The sequence below is a fragment of the Sardina pilchardus genome, chromosome 11 (genome assembly GCF_963854185.1).
Source record: "Sardina pilchardus chromosome 11, fSarPil1.1, whole genome shotgun sequence".
Taxonomy (NCBI): domain Eukaryota; kingdom Metazoa; phylum Chordata; class Actinopteri; order Clupeiformes; family Clupeidae; genus Sardina; species Sardina pilchardus.
In genome coordinates this window covers 8,929,741-8,942,806 of record NC_085004.1, presented here as the reverse complement: position 1 = coordinate 8,942,806, position 13,066 = coordinate 8,929,741, and the positions used below count along the sequence as shown (strand labels likewise).

General features: G+C 46.6%; 1 protein-coding gene across 1 annotated transcript; it reads left to right on the top strand.

Annotated features, from left to right (window-relative positions):
* Window positions 1-240: 240 nt before the first annotated feature.
* On the top strand, window positions 241-12,699 carry si:ch73-22a13.3 (inositol-trisphosphate 3-kinase B). The gene is made up of 7 exons (XM_062549187.1): window positions 241-1,582; window positions 5,540-5,624; window positions 8,594-8,807; window positions 9,860-10,064; window positions 10,208-10,309; window positions 11,037-11,108; window positions 12,065-12,699. Exons 1-7 carry the CDS (start codon window positions 590-592, stop codon window positions 12,395-12,397), a joined length of 2,004 nt encoding a protein of 667 aa, XP_062405171.1. The 5' UTR covers window positions 241-589; the 3' UTR covers window positions 12,398-12,699.
* Window positions 12,700-13,066: the final 367 nt, after the last annotated feature.

Here is a 13,066-nt window from a genome sequence, read left to right as displayed (position 1 = left end):
AAAGGATGTGGAGTAAACGTGGCTGTGTGTTCGAAGAAGTACATTCAATATCATTGTTTTGTAAAAAGAAAAAAAAAATCTGGACAACGAGTCATCATATAAGCGAATCGGGCTTTATTGCTGAATAGTTTGAATAGGCTACACACACCGCAGATATCTTCCTTCATTATACGTTACCCTAGTAGCAGCATCACCAGTGTGCTGATTTTGATCGATGACATGTAAAGTGGATGTGGCACGTGCCTGTCGAGTCTGCGCTCTCAGAGTTGTTTTGGAAACCTCCGCGACGTGTCTGTAGCCCCGCGTCACATCATGTAAATTATCCCTCACTCTAGGCGCAAAACGCACGGCAGATCGATTCAAAAATTGAAGAGAGATCGTTCAGGACCTAAGGTCGGCGACCTATTTGATTTGTCGTCGGTTTCTAGGACACGGACAGCAGTGAAAGCGAACTCGGTGGCTATCATACTTTCGTACGTAAAAAAAAAAGTTGGTCGGGGCTTCCTCTTGCTTTGAGAGCATTTCGTAATGTCCTAAGGAAGTAAATGAGCAGAACTCCTGCTCTCATGGTAAGTGTTTGGAGAGAACAATGAACGTCACCACTTCTCCCTCAGCCTCTCTGGAAAGGAGAAGAGCAGAAGGAGCAATTGGAACGTCACTGGATACAGGTGCGGAAGATGGAGGAATTGTTTGTTTGCTAGAGGGACACCCTCATGAAGAAGAGGAAATGGCAGGATGTTACACTGCAGTCCTGCAAGGGCCCAGAGTCACGCCGATGCTGCAATCTGCCCAGGCTGTGCTCTCCCCCAGGGCCGACGATGGCGTGGAGGGGGGACCGGACGCCACACACACACCACAAGGATCTGAACACACCAGTGGGGTCACACACACACCACCAGAGACAGGCGAGCTCACACACACGCCGGCGCATACTGAAGCGTCCGCACAACTAGCACAAACACACACACCAGCAGCACACGACACAACCTTAACCCTGACTGGAGAGACAACACAAACACAGCAGGCAAACACACCAGTACACACGTCACACACAATCTCAGGTCACTCCACACAGCAGGGAAGAGCATGTGGAGAGGAGGAGGAGGAGGAGGGGGGAGATGGAGGAGTGGAAGCGAAAGAAGACGGAGAAAGAGAGAAAGATGGAGGGATTCAGCAGCCAGAGAGAAGAGAGGCGCCGAGGAGAAACCTGTGGAGTCTGAGGGAACGAGGGATGAATGAGAGGCGGGACGAGGGAAGGAGAGAGAGGCCGCGCGGCGGCAGCCTGGAGAGGACTACGCCCGAGGAGCGCGGGAGGGGGTGGAGGAGAGGAGGAAAGATGTCCAAAGAGCACAGCAGAGATGGAGAGGAGGTGGACGGAGAGAGGGAGGAGGCCAGGAGTGGGTTGGAGGAGGACAGGAGGAGGGTGAAGGAGACGCCACACCATCACATTCTGTCCCGCGTACTGGTGCACTCCTCAACATCCTCTTCCTCCTCCTCCTCCTTCAACTGCTCCTCTCCAGAGAGCGACGAGGTCTTCAGCGAAGGGGAGGAGACCTCTTCTCGCCGGAGAATCATGAGGAGGGTAAGTGTGTGTGTGTGTGTGTGTGTGTGTGTGTGTGTGTGTGTGTGTGTGTGTGTGTGTGTGTGTGTGTACGTCTAGAGAGCATGTCCCTATTATTGTTTGTGAACCTGTCAATGTGTGTTGAATTTGACTATATGTGTTTGTAATTCTGTGTGTGAGTGTGTGTGTATGTGTGTGTGTGTGTGTGTGTGTGTGTGTGTGTGTGTGTGTGTGTGTGTGTGTGTGTGTGTGTGTGTGTCCACATATTTGTATATTTTAAATGAAGTCAGTAAACACGCATACAGTCAAGTCAGTTTTGGAAATGCTTACTGAAACTATATTCATGATTCACTTGAATGACTATAATGTAGTGATGGTCATTTACCTAAGAGGAACACATAACAGCTGACTTGGTTGAATTATTCTATTCAGCCATTATTCTGTACACATGAGGACACCCAACAAGAAACATACATTAGAGGAGCTAAACAGCAGGACATGAAGTGGTCATGACCAGGTCCAACTAAACAGCAGGACATGAAGTGGTCATGACCAGGTCCAACTAAACAGCAGGACATGAAGTGGTCATGACCAGGTCCAACTAAACAGCTGGACATGAAGTGGTCATGACCAGGTCCACATCATGAGGCGTGCGCTCTGATGTCATGAGGCGTGTGTTCTGATGTCATGACCAGTCTACATCATGAGGCGTGCGTTCTGACATCATGAGGCGTGCGTTCTGACATCATGAGGCGTGCGTTCTGACGTCATGAGGTGTGTGTTCTGACATCATGAGGCGTGCGTTCTGATGTCGTGAGGTGTGCGTTCTGATGTCATGACCAGTCTACATCATGAGGCGTGCGTTCTGATGTCGTGAGGTGTGCGTTCTGATGTCATGACCAGTCTACATCATGAGGCGTGCGTTCTGATTTCAGTCCTCTCTGTGGGCAGCGTCTGCTGTGTCATGTCTCCACGGGAGAGTTAGAAAACAACATGGCGGCCGGTCGGTCAGCAGCAGCAGAACCCTCTGGGTTGACTGGGTTGGTCAGCAGAACCCTCTGGACTGACAGTGTACTGTGCTCTGCACATTGAAGGGATTGGAGCAGTAACCCCCCAGTAACTTTTCAGGAAATCCCATCCTTCAAGTTGAATGTCCCTAATTATTACAGAGCACAGGACTTATTAAGAACTTGTATACAGACTATGGCCAAGACCCATTTCTTTAACCGTTAAATTATTAAAATGAAATAGTAGAAACACACACACACACACACACACACACACACACACACACACACACACACACGCACACAAGCTCTCTCTTTCTCTGAAACACACAGACAAGCTCTCTCCTTCTCAACATCAAATGATTAAAGTGATAGAAACACACACACACAGGTGAGCTCCCTCTTTCTCTGAAACACACACACGAGCTGTCTCTTTCTCTGCATCCCTGGGGCTGTATTTGCATTGGTCTGAAATAATGCCCTGACCCGGCTGATTTGAATGCGCCATTTGCATGGGAGTACTGGTAAGGATAGGCGAGCAACTGTAGAATTTGCACTGTATCCATGTCCGCTAAACACACACACACACACACACACACACACACACACATTTAAATGTTTTTATTTTTTATTTAATAGGCACGCAAAGAAAACAAGATCTAAATACTCTAGAAAGAGTCATGACAATATGACCGGTGTGGTCTACACACACACACACACACACACACACAGACACACACGCGCGCACACACACACACACACACACACACACACACACACACACACACACACGCGTCCCAGAGAATGTACAGTGCCTATAGAAAGTCATCATACCCTTTTGAAATAGTTACTTTTTTTGTCTTACAGCCTGAAATCAAAACCCATTTTAAAAAAAATCTTTTCCAGTTTTATTAACAAATTTAGCTGTACAACATCAAAATAATGAAAAAAAAGTAAACAGTTCTGAAAATTTATAAAAAATGAAAAACTAGAATAACAAGGTTGGAAAAGTCATCATACCCCTGACTTAATACTTTGTAAAGCTTCCTTTTGCTTTCATTACAGCCATCAATCTGTTTGGATATGTCTGTATTATAGCTTTGCACACCTAGATAGGGGAATATTTGCCCAATTTTCCGTACAGAAATGTTAAAATTTAGTCAAATTCTGTAGGGAATGGCGATAGACTGCTCTCTTCAAGTCAATCCACATATTTTCTACAGGATTTAAGTCAGGGCTCTGATTTTGCCACTCAAGGATATTCACCATCCTATCCTTAAGCCACTGCTTTGTTCTTTTGGCAGTATGTTTAAGATTATTGTCGTGTTGGAAGGCGAATGACCTCCCCATCCTCAGCTGTCTAGGAGAGGGACGCAGGTTTTCCTTAAGAATGTGGGTGTACTTGGCAGCATCCATTTTCCCTTCTATCCTGACCAATTGCCCAGTTCCTGCTGAAAAGAAACATCCCCACAACATAATGTTGCCCCCACCATGCTTCACACTAGGTATGGTGTGTTTTGGGAGGTGTACTGTGTTGGTTTTCGCCAAACATTGCGCTTGGAGTTCAGTGCAAAAACACATCTGGAATATTCTGCTACCATGTGAAAAAAGCTTATATGGTCAGATGAGACTAAGATCGAACTTTTTGGAGACTAAGATTGAAGTTTTTGGACTGAGCTCCAGGTGCTAACCAAACACAGTATACACACCCAAACACACCCAAAACACACCATACCTACTTTGAAGCATGGTGGGGGCAACATTATGTTTTGGGGATGTTTCTCTTCAGCGGGGACTGGGCAATTGGTCAGGATAGAAGGGAAAATGGATGCTGCCAAGTACACCAAAATTCTTGAGGAAAACCTGCGTCCCTCTCCCCAACAGCTGAGGATGGGGAGGTCATTCGCCTTCCAACACGACAATAATCTTAAACATACTGCCAAAAGAACAAAGCAGTGGCTTAAGGATAGGATGGTGAATATCCTTGAGTGGCAAAGTCAGAGCCCTGACTTAAATCCTATAGAAAATATGTGGATTGACTTGAAGAGAGCAGTCCATCGCCATTCCCTACAGAATTTGACTAAATTGTAACATTTCTGTACGGAAAATTGGGCAAATATTCCCCTATCTAGGTGTGCAAAGCCATAATACAGACATATCCAAACAGATTGATGGCTGTAATGAAAGCAAAAGGAAGCTTTACAAAGTATTAAGTCAGGGGTATGATGACTTTTCCAACCCTGTTATTCTAGTTTTTCATTTTTTATTAATTTTCAGAATTGTTGAGTTTTTTTTTCATTATTTTGATGTTGTACAGCTACATTTGTAAATAAAACTGGAAAAGATTTTTTTTAAAATGGGTTTTGATTTCAGGCTGTAAGACAAAAAAGGTAACTATTTCAAAAGGGTATGATAACTTTCTATAGGCACTGTATGTTCATCAAACATTGCGTGCATCTAGAACGCATCAAGCATTCCACGGACGAGAACTGTGATGAGAACTGAGCATGGCAGGGGGCAGTTGAATGGCAGGGGTCAGGTGAGCATGGCAGGGGGCAGTAGAATGGCAGGGGTCAGGTGATGCAATACTGTGACTTTGACAAGACATGCCACATGCAGACCCACACGCACTGATTGGGTTCCATAGGTCACATCAGGCTGGAAAACATGACAAATTTAGCAGAGGCAAAACTTGTACAAAACTGTAACATCCAGAGATCCCACCCCCCCACTTCCCCCACAACACACACACACACACACACACACACACACACACACACACACACACTCTACTGGCTGCATTAGTGATCAAAAGGGATGATCCATCCCAGTGAAGAAGACCACTCGTAATACTGCCTCAGCCACCAGTCAGCGATGCCCTCTTGACCTCATAGAAAAGGCTCTCTCTCCTTTAACCTTTTACCCTTCATCTTTGACCTCTGTGCCCTGTATGTCCCCCGCTGTCCTGCAGTGTCGATCGTGGAGGACCTTCCTCACCATGATGCAGTGGTCCAAGCGCAGGCAGAGTTCCTGGGTCCAGCTGGCTGGCCATCAAGGTATGATGAGTACACATTTTAATGTTTTTATTTGACCTTAACACAGGGGAAGAATTGACAGATATAAACGTCAATGGAAGTATGTTTCACGCTTAGACAGGTCTGATCAAACACAGAGTGCGTTGTGCTATTGGTCCTTAGTGGTTCTGGATGAACACGGCAGCGTCGTCTCCAAATGAATACACATTGCAGAAGAGGAGCAGTGCTCTTTGCATTTGGCTCACTTAGTCCACCATTGCAGCCCACACAAAACAAGTTTGTGCATATGTCCAAGATTCCCAAACACAACAACGATTAGATTACACTGGAATCCCAGATTTGTAATCCTGTCAGCAAGTGGTTGATACAGTTTTGGAGTTGAAACCAGTGTCCATATACAAGTCAAAAGTACATCCTATCTGGACAATAGTCACATTCTTATTAGATATGATGGTGTCGAGCAGCGTGGTGTTTGTATATTTTTGTTGTTCCCTCCTGCACTCCTTTAATGGTTTAATGCCTAAATATAAGTCCTTTATGAAAACTGTATCCATTCAGGACATATGCCGTGGTCTCGCTGCCATGGTTAGTGGAGTGAAGAACACAGTGCGGGTTGTGGCTGGATGGGTACCATGTAGCCAGGTTGGATCTTGTTGGGAAGACTTGAAGGCGCGCTTTGATGGTCAAAGTGAGAATATCCTGTCCAAGTCTGGAGTTTGAGAATACGGTGTGGGAAAAATTATAATATCCTGGCCAAGAGTGGAGTTTGAGAATACGGTGTGGGACAGGAAGTGAGTGGAGTTTTCCCTGTAGTCTGAGGTCTGTCCGTTGTTGTGTGCTGTGTGCTGTGTACTGTGTGAGCGCTTACTTTTGAGGATGGCTGCCCTCGCACCTATTGTTGTAACTTGCACTGCGTGTCGCGCAATTTACCCGGTTGCGTGCGGTTAAATGTGCGGGTCGGTAATGGTGTTATCCGGTGTATAGGTTGCGTGCGGGTAAATGTGCGGGTCGGTAATGGTGTTATCCGGTTTATACTGTAGGTTGCGTGCGGGTAAATGTGCGGGTTGGTAATGGTGTTATCCGGTTTATAGGTTGCGTGCGGTTAAATGTGCGGGTCGGTAATGGTGTTATCCGGTTTATACTGTAGGTTGCGTGCGGGTAAATGTGCGGGCCGGTAATGGTGTTATCCGGTTTATAGGTTGCGTGCGGTTAAATGTGCGGGTCGGTAATGGTGTTATCCGGTTTATAGGTTGCGTGCGGTTAAATGTGCGGGTCGGTAATGGTGTTTTCCGGTTTATAGGTTGCGTGCGGGTAAATGTGCGGGTCGGTAATGGTGTTATCCGGTTAAATAGGTTGCGTGCGGGTAAATGTGCGGGTCGGTAATGGTGTTATCCGGTTTATACTGTAGGTTGCGTGCGGGTAAATGTGCGGGCCGGTAATGGTGTTATCCGGTTTATAGGTTGCGTGCGGTTAAATGTGCGGGTCGGTAATGGTGTTATCCGGTTTATAGGTTGCGTGCGGTTAAATGTGCGGGTCGGTAATGGTGTTTTCCGGTTTATAGGTTGCGTGCGGGTAAATGTGCGGGTCGGTAATGGTGTTATCCGGTTCAACTGCTCTGTTGTCTGATCTCGCCCACTTCTCAAGTATACCAATCTGATGACAGAGACCGCTAAAGTCAAGCCAGTCTGACCTCACACTGAATGCCACCGCTTTGATGTCCAGTTTTATGTTGTCCTCACACGTAGGACACACACACACACTCACACCCTCATAAATCACATACTGACAGCCACCCATTCTCACTCACTCAAGAAGCTCAATGTGACACATGCACAATGCACAAGTCCTAATATAACTTAGATGGGCTCTCACACACTCTCACAGGATCAAATGCACAGTCCTTCATATCACTGAGATTTACACACCCTCTCTTAGCCACACACACACACACACACACACAGACACACACTGTGTGTATGAATAAATATTTGAGGTGTGTGTGTGGGTGGGTGGGTATGTATCTGAAAGTAATTCCATGGCATGTGTGTGAGTTGGTGAGTATGATAGCCTGAAAAGGGGTTCAATTCCTGGCTTCCACTGTTGTGCCCTTGAGCAGGGCACTTAGCCCTGAGTTACTCCAGGAACAATGGCCCTTGTAATATAATCCTTTAATATGGAATGTTGCTTTGGGTAAAAGTGTCTCATGAATTAATAGATGTGAATAAACACCATTCCCATAATCAAAAAGTACAGTAAAGGCTTCTTTAGGCGGCTAAAAAAAGTTTCTTGTGAGAAAACACCTGCTGGTGCGTTTCGATAAAGCGGTCATAGAGAGCATCATCACGTCACCCATTACTGTCTGGAGACCGTTGCACCTGAAGGACATCAGAGAGGGTTGTAGCCACAGCCTCTGACCTCATTGTTTACCTTAAACTGTGCAGCTTAAGCTGTGCTACCAAAATAATCAAATCGCCACAGGTCCTCTGGAAGACAATACAAAACCTTGTCCTTCAGCAATCTGGCACCTGAACACAAACTTGATCTGAACAATTTATTTATTTGCCTTTGTGTTTTGTTTTAACCATTAAACCATTAAACCAAGGTGCTGCCTTCCTGTGGTCATTAAAGATGCCATGGCACATTCACAACAAGTAGGGGGTTCCCCGGCATCCTTTGGTCAGTAAAGATGCCATGGCACATTAATGAGTAAGGGCTTCCCCGGTGTCCTGTCATTCATGCCCTCACCCTCCACCTCCATCTCAAGCTAGTGTGTGGTTCTTTTCTCCTTTACTGGGTTGAACTGCCATTTTCTGTAACAACAATTACCACCAACATTGTTGTGTGGCAATGAAGTATAGTTGTCTATCTTTCAATCTATCGATCTATCTATCTATCTGTCTATCTATATAACTGTCAATCTGTTTGTATACAGACTTTTCTGATTTCTGACTGAGTGACATTGTGTGTGTGTGTGTGTGTGTGTATGTTAGGTAACTTCCAGCTGAGTGAGGGAGGTGAGGTGTTGAAGCGCTGGAGTGAGACGGAGGGGGCGTGTCTCAGCCTGCTGATGTCAGACGTCCTGCGGGTGTTTGTGCCGCGCTACTACGGCCCTCTGTGTCGCAACGGCAACGAGTACCTGAGACTAGAGGACCTCCTCACCGGACTCACCAACCCAGTCATCATGGACTGCAAGATGGGAGTGAGGTACGACAGCAGGAGAGGACGCTACCATCATGAGAGAGAGGGGGGGGGGGGCGGGAGAAGGAGAGAAGGAGAGAAGGAGAGAGAGAGAGGGGGAGAGAATACACAATAGGATCACACACCTTAGAGCACACATATCCCCAATGCTTTATCCAGATTTCTAAACCGTTATTGTGATGCACACAAATGGCCTACAAGACTAAGTATTGAGTACTTATACAGAGATTCCAAATCACTCCGGTACCACGCACAGTCCGATCAGGTGCCGGTAGATTGCAGGACCATTCAAATAGCAATAAAAGTAATAGCTCTACCGCACACCTGACTTTTTACTCACTTTTTTATTTTGCTCTGAATAATAAAAATGTGAGTAAAAAGTCAACAGTGTGCGGTAGCGCTATTACTTTTATAGAGATGTAGACATCAGGTAAACAGGTTTGTTATATAGACGTAGGCATCAGGTAGACAGGTTCCTCTGTCTTGTCTACATATGGGCTGTGTCTGAAACATCAGTACGCACGCTGGGCAGTGTGCATTTTCCAGAAGTTACGTCAGAATAGACTGTCCGAAAGTCAAGCGCTCTCACTAGTTGGGTACTTCGTTTGGCGTGATTTCCAAGCGTGCATCGATGCATCTTTTTTGCCCTCAGATAGCCCATAATCCATTGCGCAGCGCAGGTCAAGCTCCACACGTCATGCAAATCGTCAACACACCCCCCTCCCCGAGTCAGGTGACGCCAACTAGTTAGTGCTGTCCAAATGTAGGTAGGGACGCATACTGAGGAGCAAGCTAACTAAGACGCTACTGGAAAGAAGGTACTATCCAGCGTGCACGCTTGACTTCTGGACACAGCCCTGGTAGACAGGTTTCTCTGTTATGTCAGTCACTGAGAGCGCCCCCTGGTGTCATGGAGTAAAATCCCATTAGTAAGTTGGCGATTCCCTGGTCAAACTGGCCAGTACGGTAACTAAGTACATTTGTTATTTACAGAATATATCTGTATATCTTGACATCTCTCTTGGTGTCTGTGACATGTTTGTCTTGGCTTCCTTTAGAACATATTTGGAGGAGGAGATAGCCAAGGCCAGGATGAGCACCAGCCTTCGGAAAGATATGTACCAGAAGATGATGAAAGTAGATCCATCTGCACCCTTGGCGGAGGAACACGCCCAGGCTGCTGTGACCAAGCTGCGCTACATGCAGTGGAGGGATTCAGTCAGCTCCAGTTCAACCCTGGGCTTCAGGATTGAAGGCATCATGGTGACATGAAGCTCAGACATACATATACAGTACAAACACACACACACACACACACACACACACACACACACACACACACACACACGTTTTCTTAGGCCTATATGCAAACTTACCTGTGTGTGTGTGTGTTTGTGTATTGTCAGCTGGAGAATGGGACTGTATTGCGGGACTTCAATAGGACCCAGAGTATAGGTCAACTCATAGATGCCTTCATCACCTTCACCAAGAGCAAACTCCACATCCTGGTCAGTGGTATTCACCTCTCTGCCTCTCTCTCCCTCTCCCCTGTTCCTAACTCTCTCTCTCTCTCTCTCTCTCTCTCTCTCTCTCTCTCTCTCTCTCTCTCCTTTCTCTCACAGTGCAGGGTTAAATATGGACAATAAAATGTAAGCATAGTAATATAACAATTATACTGTAGTATACAGTATATGGACAAACCAAGAGAAAACATAGTAACATAACAATTACAGCAGCAGTGCAAGGATGGGTTTGAAGTATCATCAGCCATTGGTCAAGTATGAAGTTAGAGTCCAGTTCGGTCAAGGGGGTGGAGGGAGGGGTTGTACATGTGGGCTAATGTAGCCAGTAAACAGTCAGTACACAGCATTGTTAAGGAAGGACATGGAAGTGTAGAAGAGAGTGGAGATGCAGATAGCCTATGCAGAGAAGTCTATCTCTCCTCTTCCCTTTATGAAGCATTGAAGAGTTGTATGGCCCTGGATACATGACTTCCTCCGCCTGTCAGTTGTGCATGGCAGTGAGTGTAGCCTGCATGTCTCTATTCCTCTGTCTTGCAGACAGACACACTATCACCTAGTCTCTCCCTGATCTGCCCTTATTTATTCCATATTTGCACCTCACACATGCTTTACATACTGTATTAGTAGTAGACTGTGCTGTTGTTTTGGCAGCCTATGCAAATACACTCGCAGTCGCCGCCCACCAAACAGTCATGCCTTTTGTTTCCACCAGAGGGCGTACCAGTCCAGACTGCAGGCTCTGAGTGACGCGCTGCACGAGTCAGAGTTTTTCAACACACATGAGGTGAGCTCTGCCGGAGTACTCACGCTGTCCTGACAGGGAGGACATTGAGGAGGTGGGGACATGCCTCACTGCCCCTCCACCCCCTCCTAACTTCCCTCAGTACTCCTCCATCCCCTCCTAACTTCCCTCACTGCCCCTCCACCCCCTCCTAACTTCCCTCAGTACTCCTCCATCCCCTCCTAACTTCCCTCACTGCCCCTCCACCCCCTCCTAACTTCCCTCACTGCCCCTCCACCCCCTCCTAACTTCCCTCACTACTCCTCCATCCCCTCCTAACTTCCCTCACTACTCCTCCATCCCTTCCTAACTCTGGTTGGGAGAGGAGACTTAGTCCAAGCGCTCCTCTCAACATCCTGTAGTCTCTACTTATCCATCTATCTCGTTGCTAAGTTCTAAGTCATTTAACTGCTGAAAAAGTAGAAGTATTGAGGCACTCCTGATAAATATTAAAAAAGTCTTTAATCAAAAAATGGCCACATGCCAACGCGTTTCAGCTCTATAGTTTTAATTTGGGCATGCCCTGATGAAAACTATAGAGTTGAAATGTGTTGACAAAAGTTATAGGCCCTTTTTGAAGAGCATCCTGAACTGATAATTATAGCAAAGAGAAGCATTCCTTCCTCTTTTCTTTCATTTGCTGTTTGTATGTTTTTGCTTATTGCCATTATTCAGTTCATTGTAGTTTGGTCTATTAATAATCAGGCCCCCCCCCCCCCCCCACCCAGTATAAATATACACCGCAGGTCTCAACCCCCCCACACATATACACACACAACCTCAGGTTTCTACCCCCCCCCCCCCCCCCTACATACACACACACACCACCTCAGGTCTCAACCCCCCCCCCCCCCCCACACATGCACACCACCTCAGGTCTCAACCCCCCCCCCCCCCAGGTCTCTAACCCCTCCATCCTGTCCACTCATGTGTACTGTCCTGCTCCCATTCTCTCCCAGCTGATTGGCAGCTCGCTGCTCTTCGTCCACGACAGCTCTAGCAAGGCCAACGTGTGGATGATCGACTTTGGGAAGAGCATGCCGACCCCCGAGGGGATGCGCCTGCAGCACGACGTGGCGTGGGCCGAGGGCAACCGGGAGGACGGGTACCTCATCGGCCTGGCCTCCATAAACCGGCTCCTGGCCAAGGCCATCAGGCGAGCCCAAGGCAGCGGCCTGGAGCGCTCGGACTCGCAGACGCTGGCTGGGGATGGAGAGGACGAAGACGAGGACGAGGACGAGGAGAGGAACACACAGCCTGTGCAGTTTGACGGCTTGAGCCCCGCACAGTGACTCCAGCAGGGTCAGGAAGCAGAGAGGCATCATCACAGAGGCAGCTACCACTATTGAGGATCAGCCTGCTGGCACCAGGGACTGGATGAACTGAACTTCATCTTTAATAACAAAATAAGCTGTAGCCAGGCGCGTACACACACTCCAACGCACAGTGATAGTGACTGTAATGCGTTTTGATATTTCTTCTCTTTTTTTTACCTGAGGGATAGGCCTACTGATATTGTGTGTGAAATTAGTTGTCAAGGCTATTTTTTAGAGTGCAACTTTCAATGTACCAGTATTAAATTATTTTATTATTATTATTATTATTATTATTATCATTATTATTATTGAAATGTCTAACAGATTACTAATCAGATTTCAACTTAATAAGTAGCCCACCGAATGTGAAATTAACGCAGTTGTTCAAATCTGATCCTTGCTCTCTCATCAGTCAGTGCAACTACCATGTAGAATACATTTTGTCAGCTTTTGTAGGCTACTTGGTTTCCATTACAAAAATGACAACCGTTTCACTTAAAAAAAAAAGGAAAAAAAAAAAAAGAAATGGCTCATCTGTCTCACCCTGGTCTCACCCATAGACCTAAAAGTGGTCTCATCCCACATTAAAGCCACATTAAAGTCAACAGGCCCACCCAGTGCTAATCGGGGAACTGTTCACACCAT

Excerpts from the sequence above, each read along its gene's own strand:
- si:ch73-22a13.3 (XM_062549187.1), top strand. The coding sequence starts at position 590 with ATGAACGTCACCACTTCTCCCTCAGCCTCTCTGGAAAGGAGAAGAGCA. Across the intron at positions 10,310-11,036 it reads AGAGCAAACTCCACATCCTG|AGGGCGTACCAGTCCAGACT; the intron begins GTCAGTGGTATT and ends TGTTTCCACCAG. Across the intron at positions 11,109-12,064 it reads AGTTTTTCAACACACATGAG|CTGATTGGCAGCTCGCTGCT; the intron begins GTGAGCTCTGCC and ends ATTCTCTCCCAG.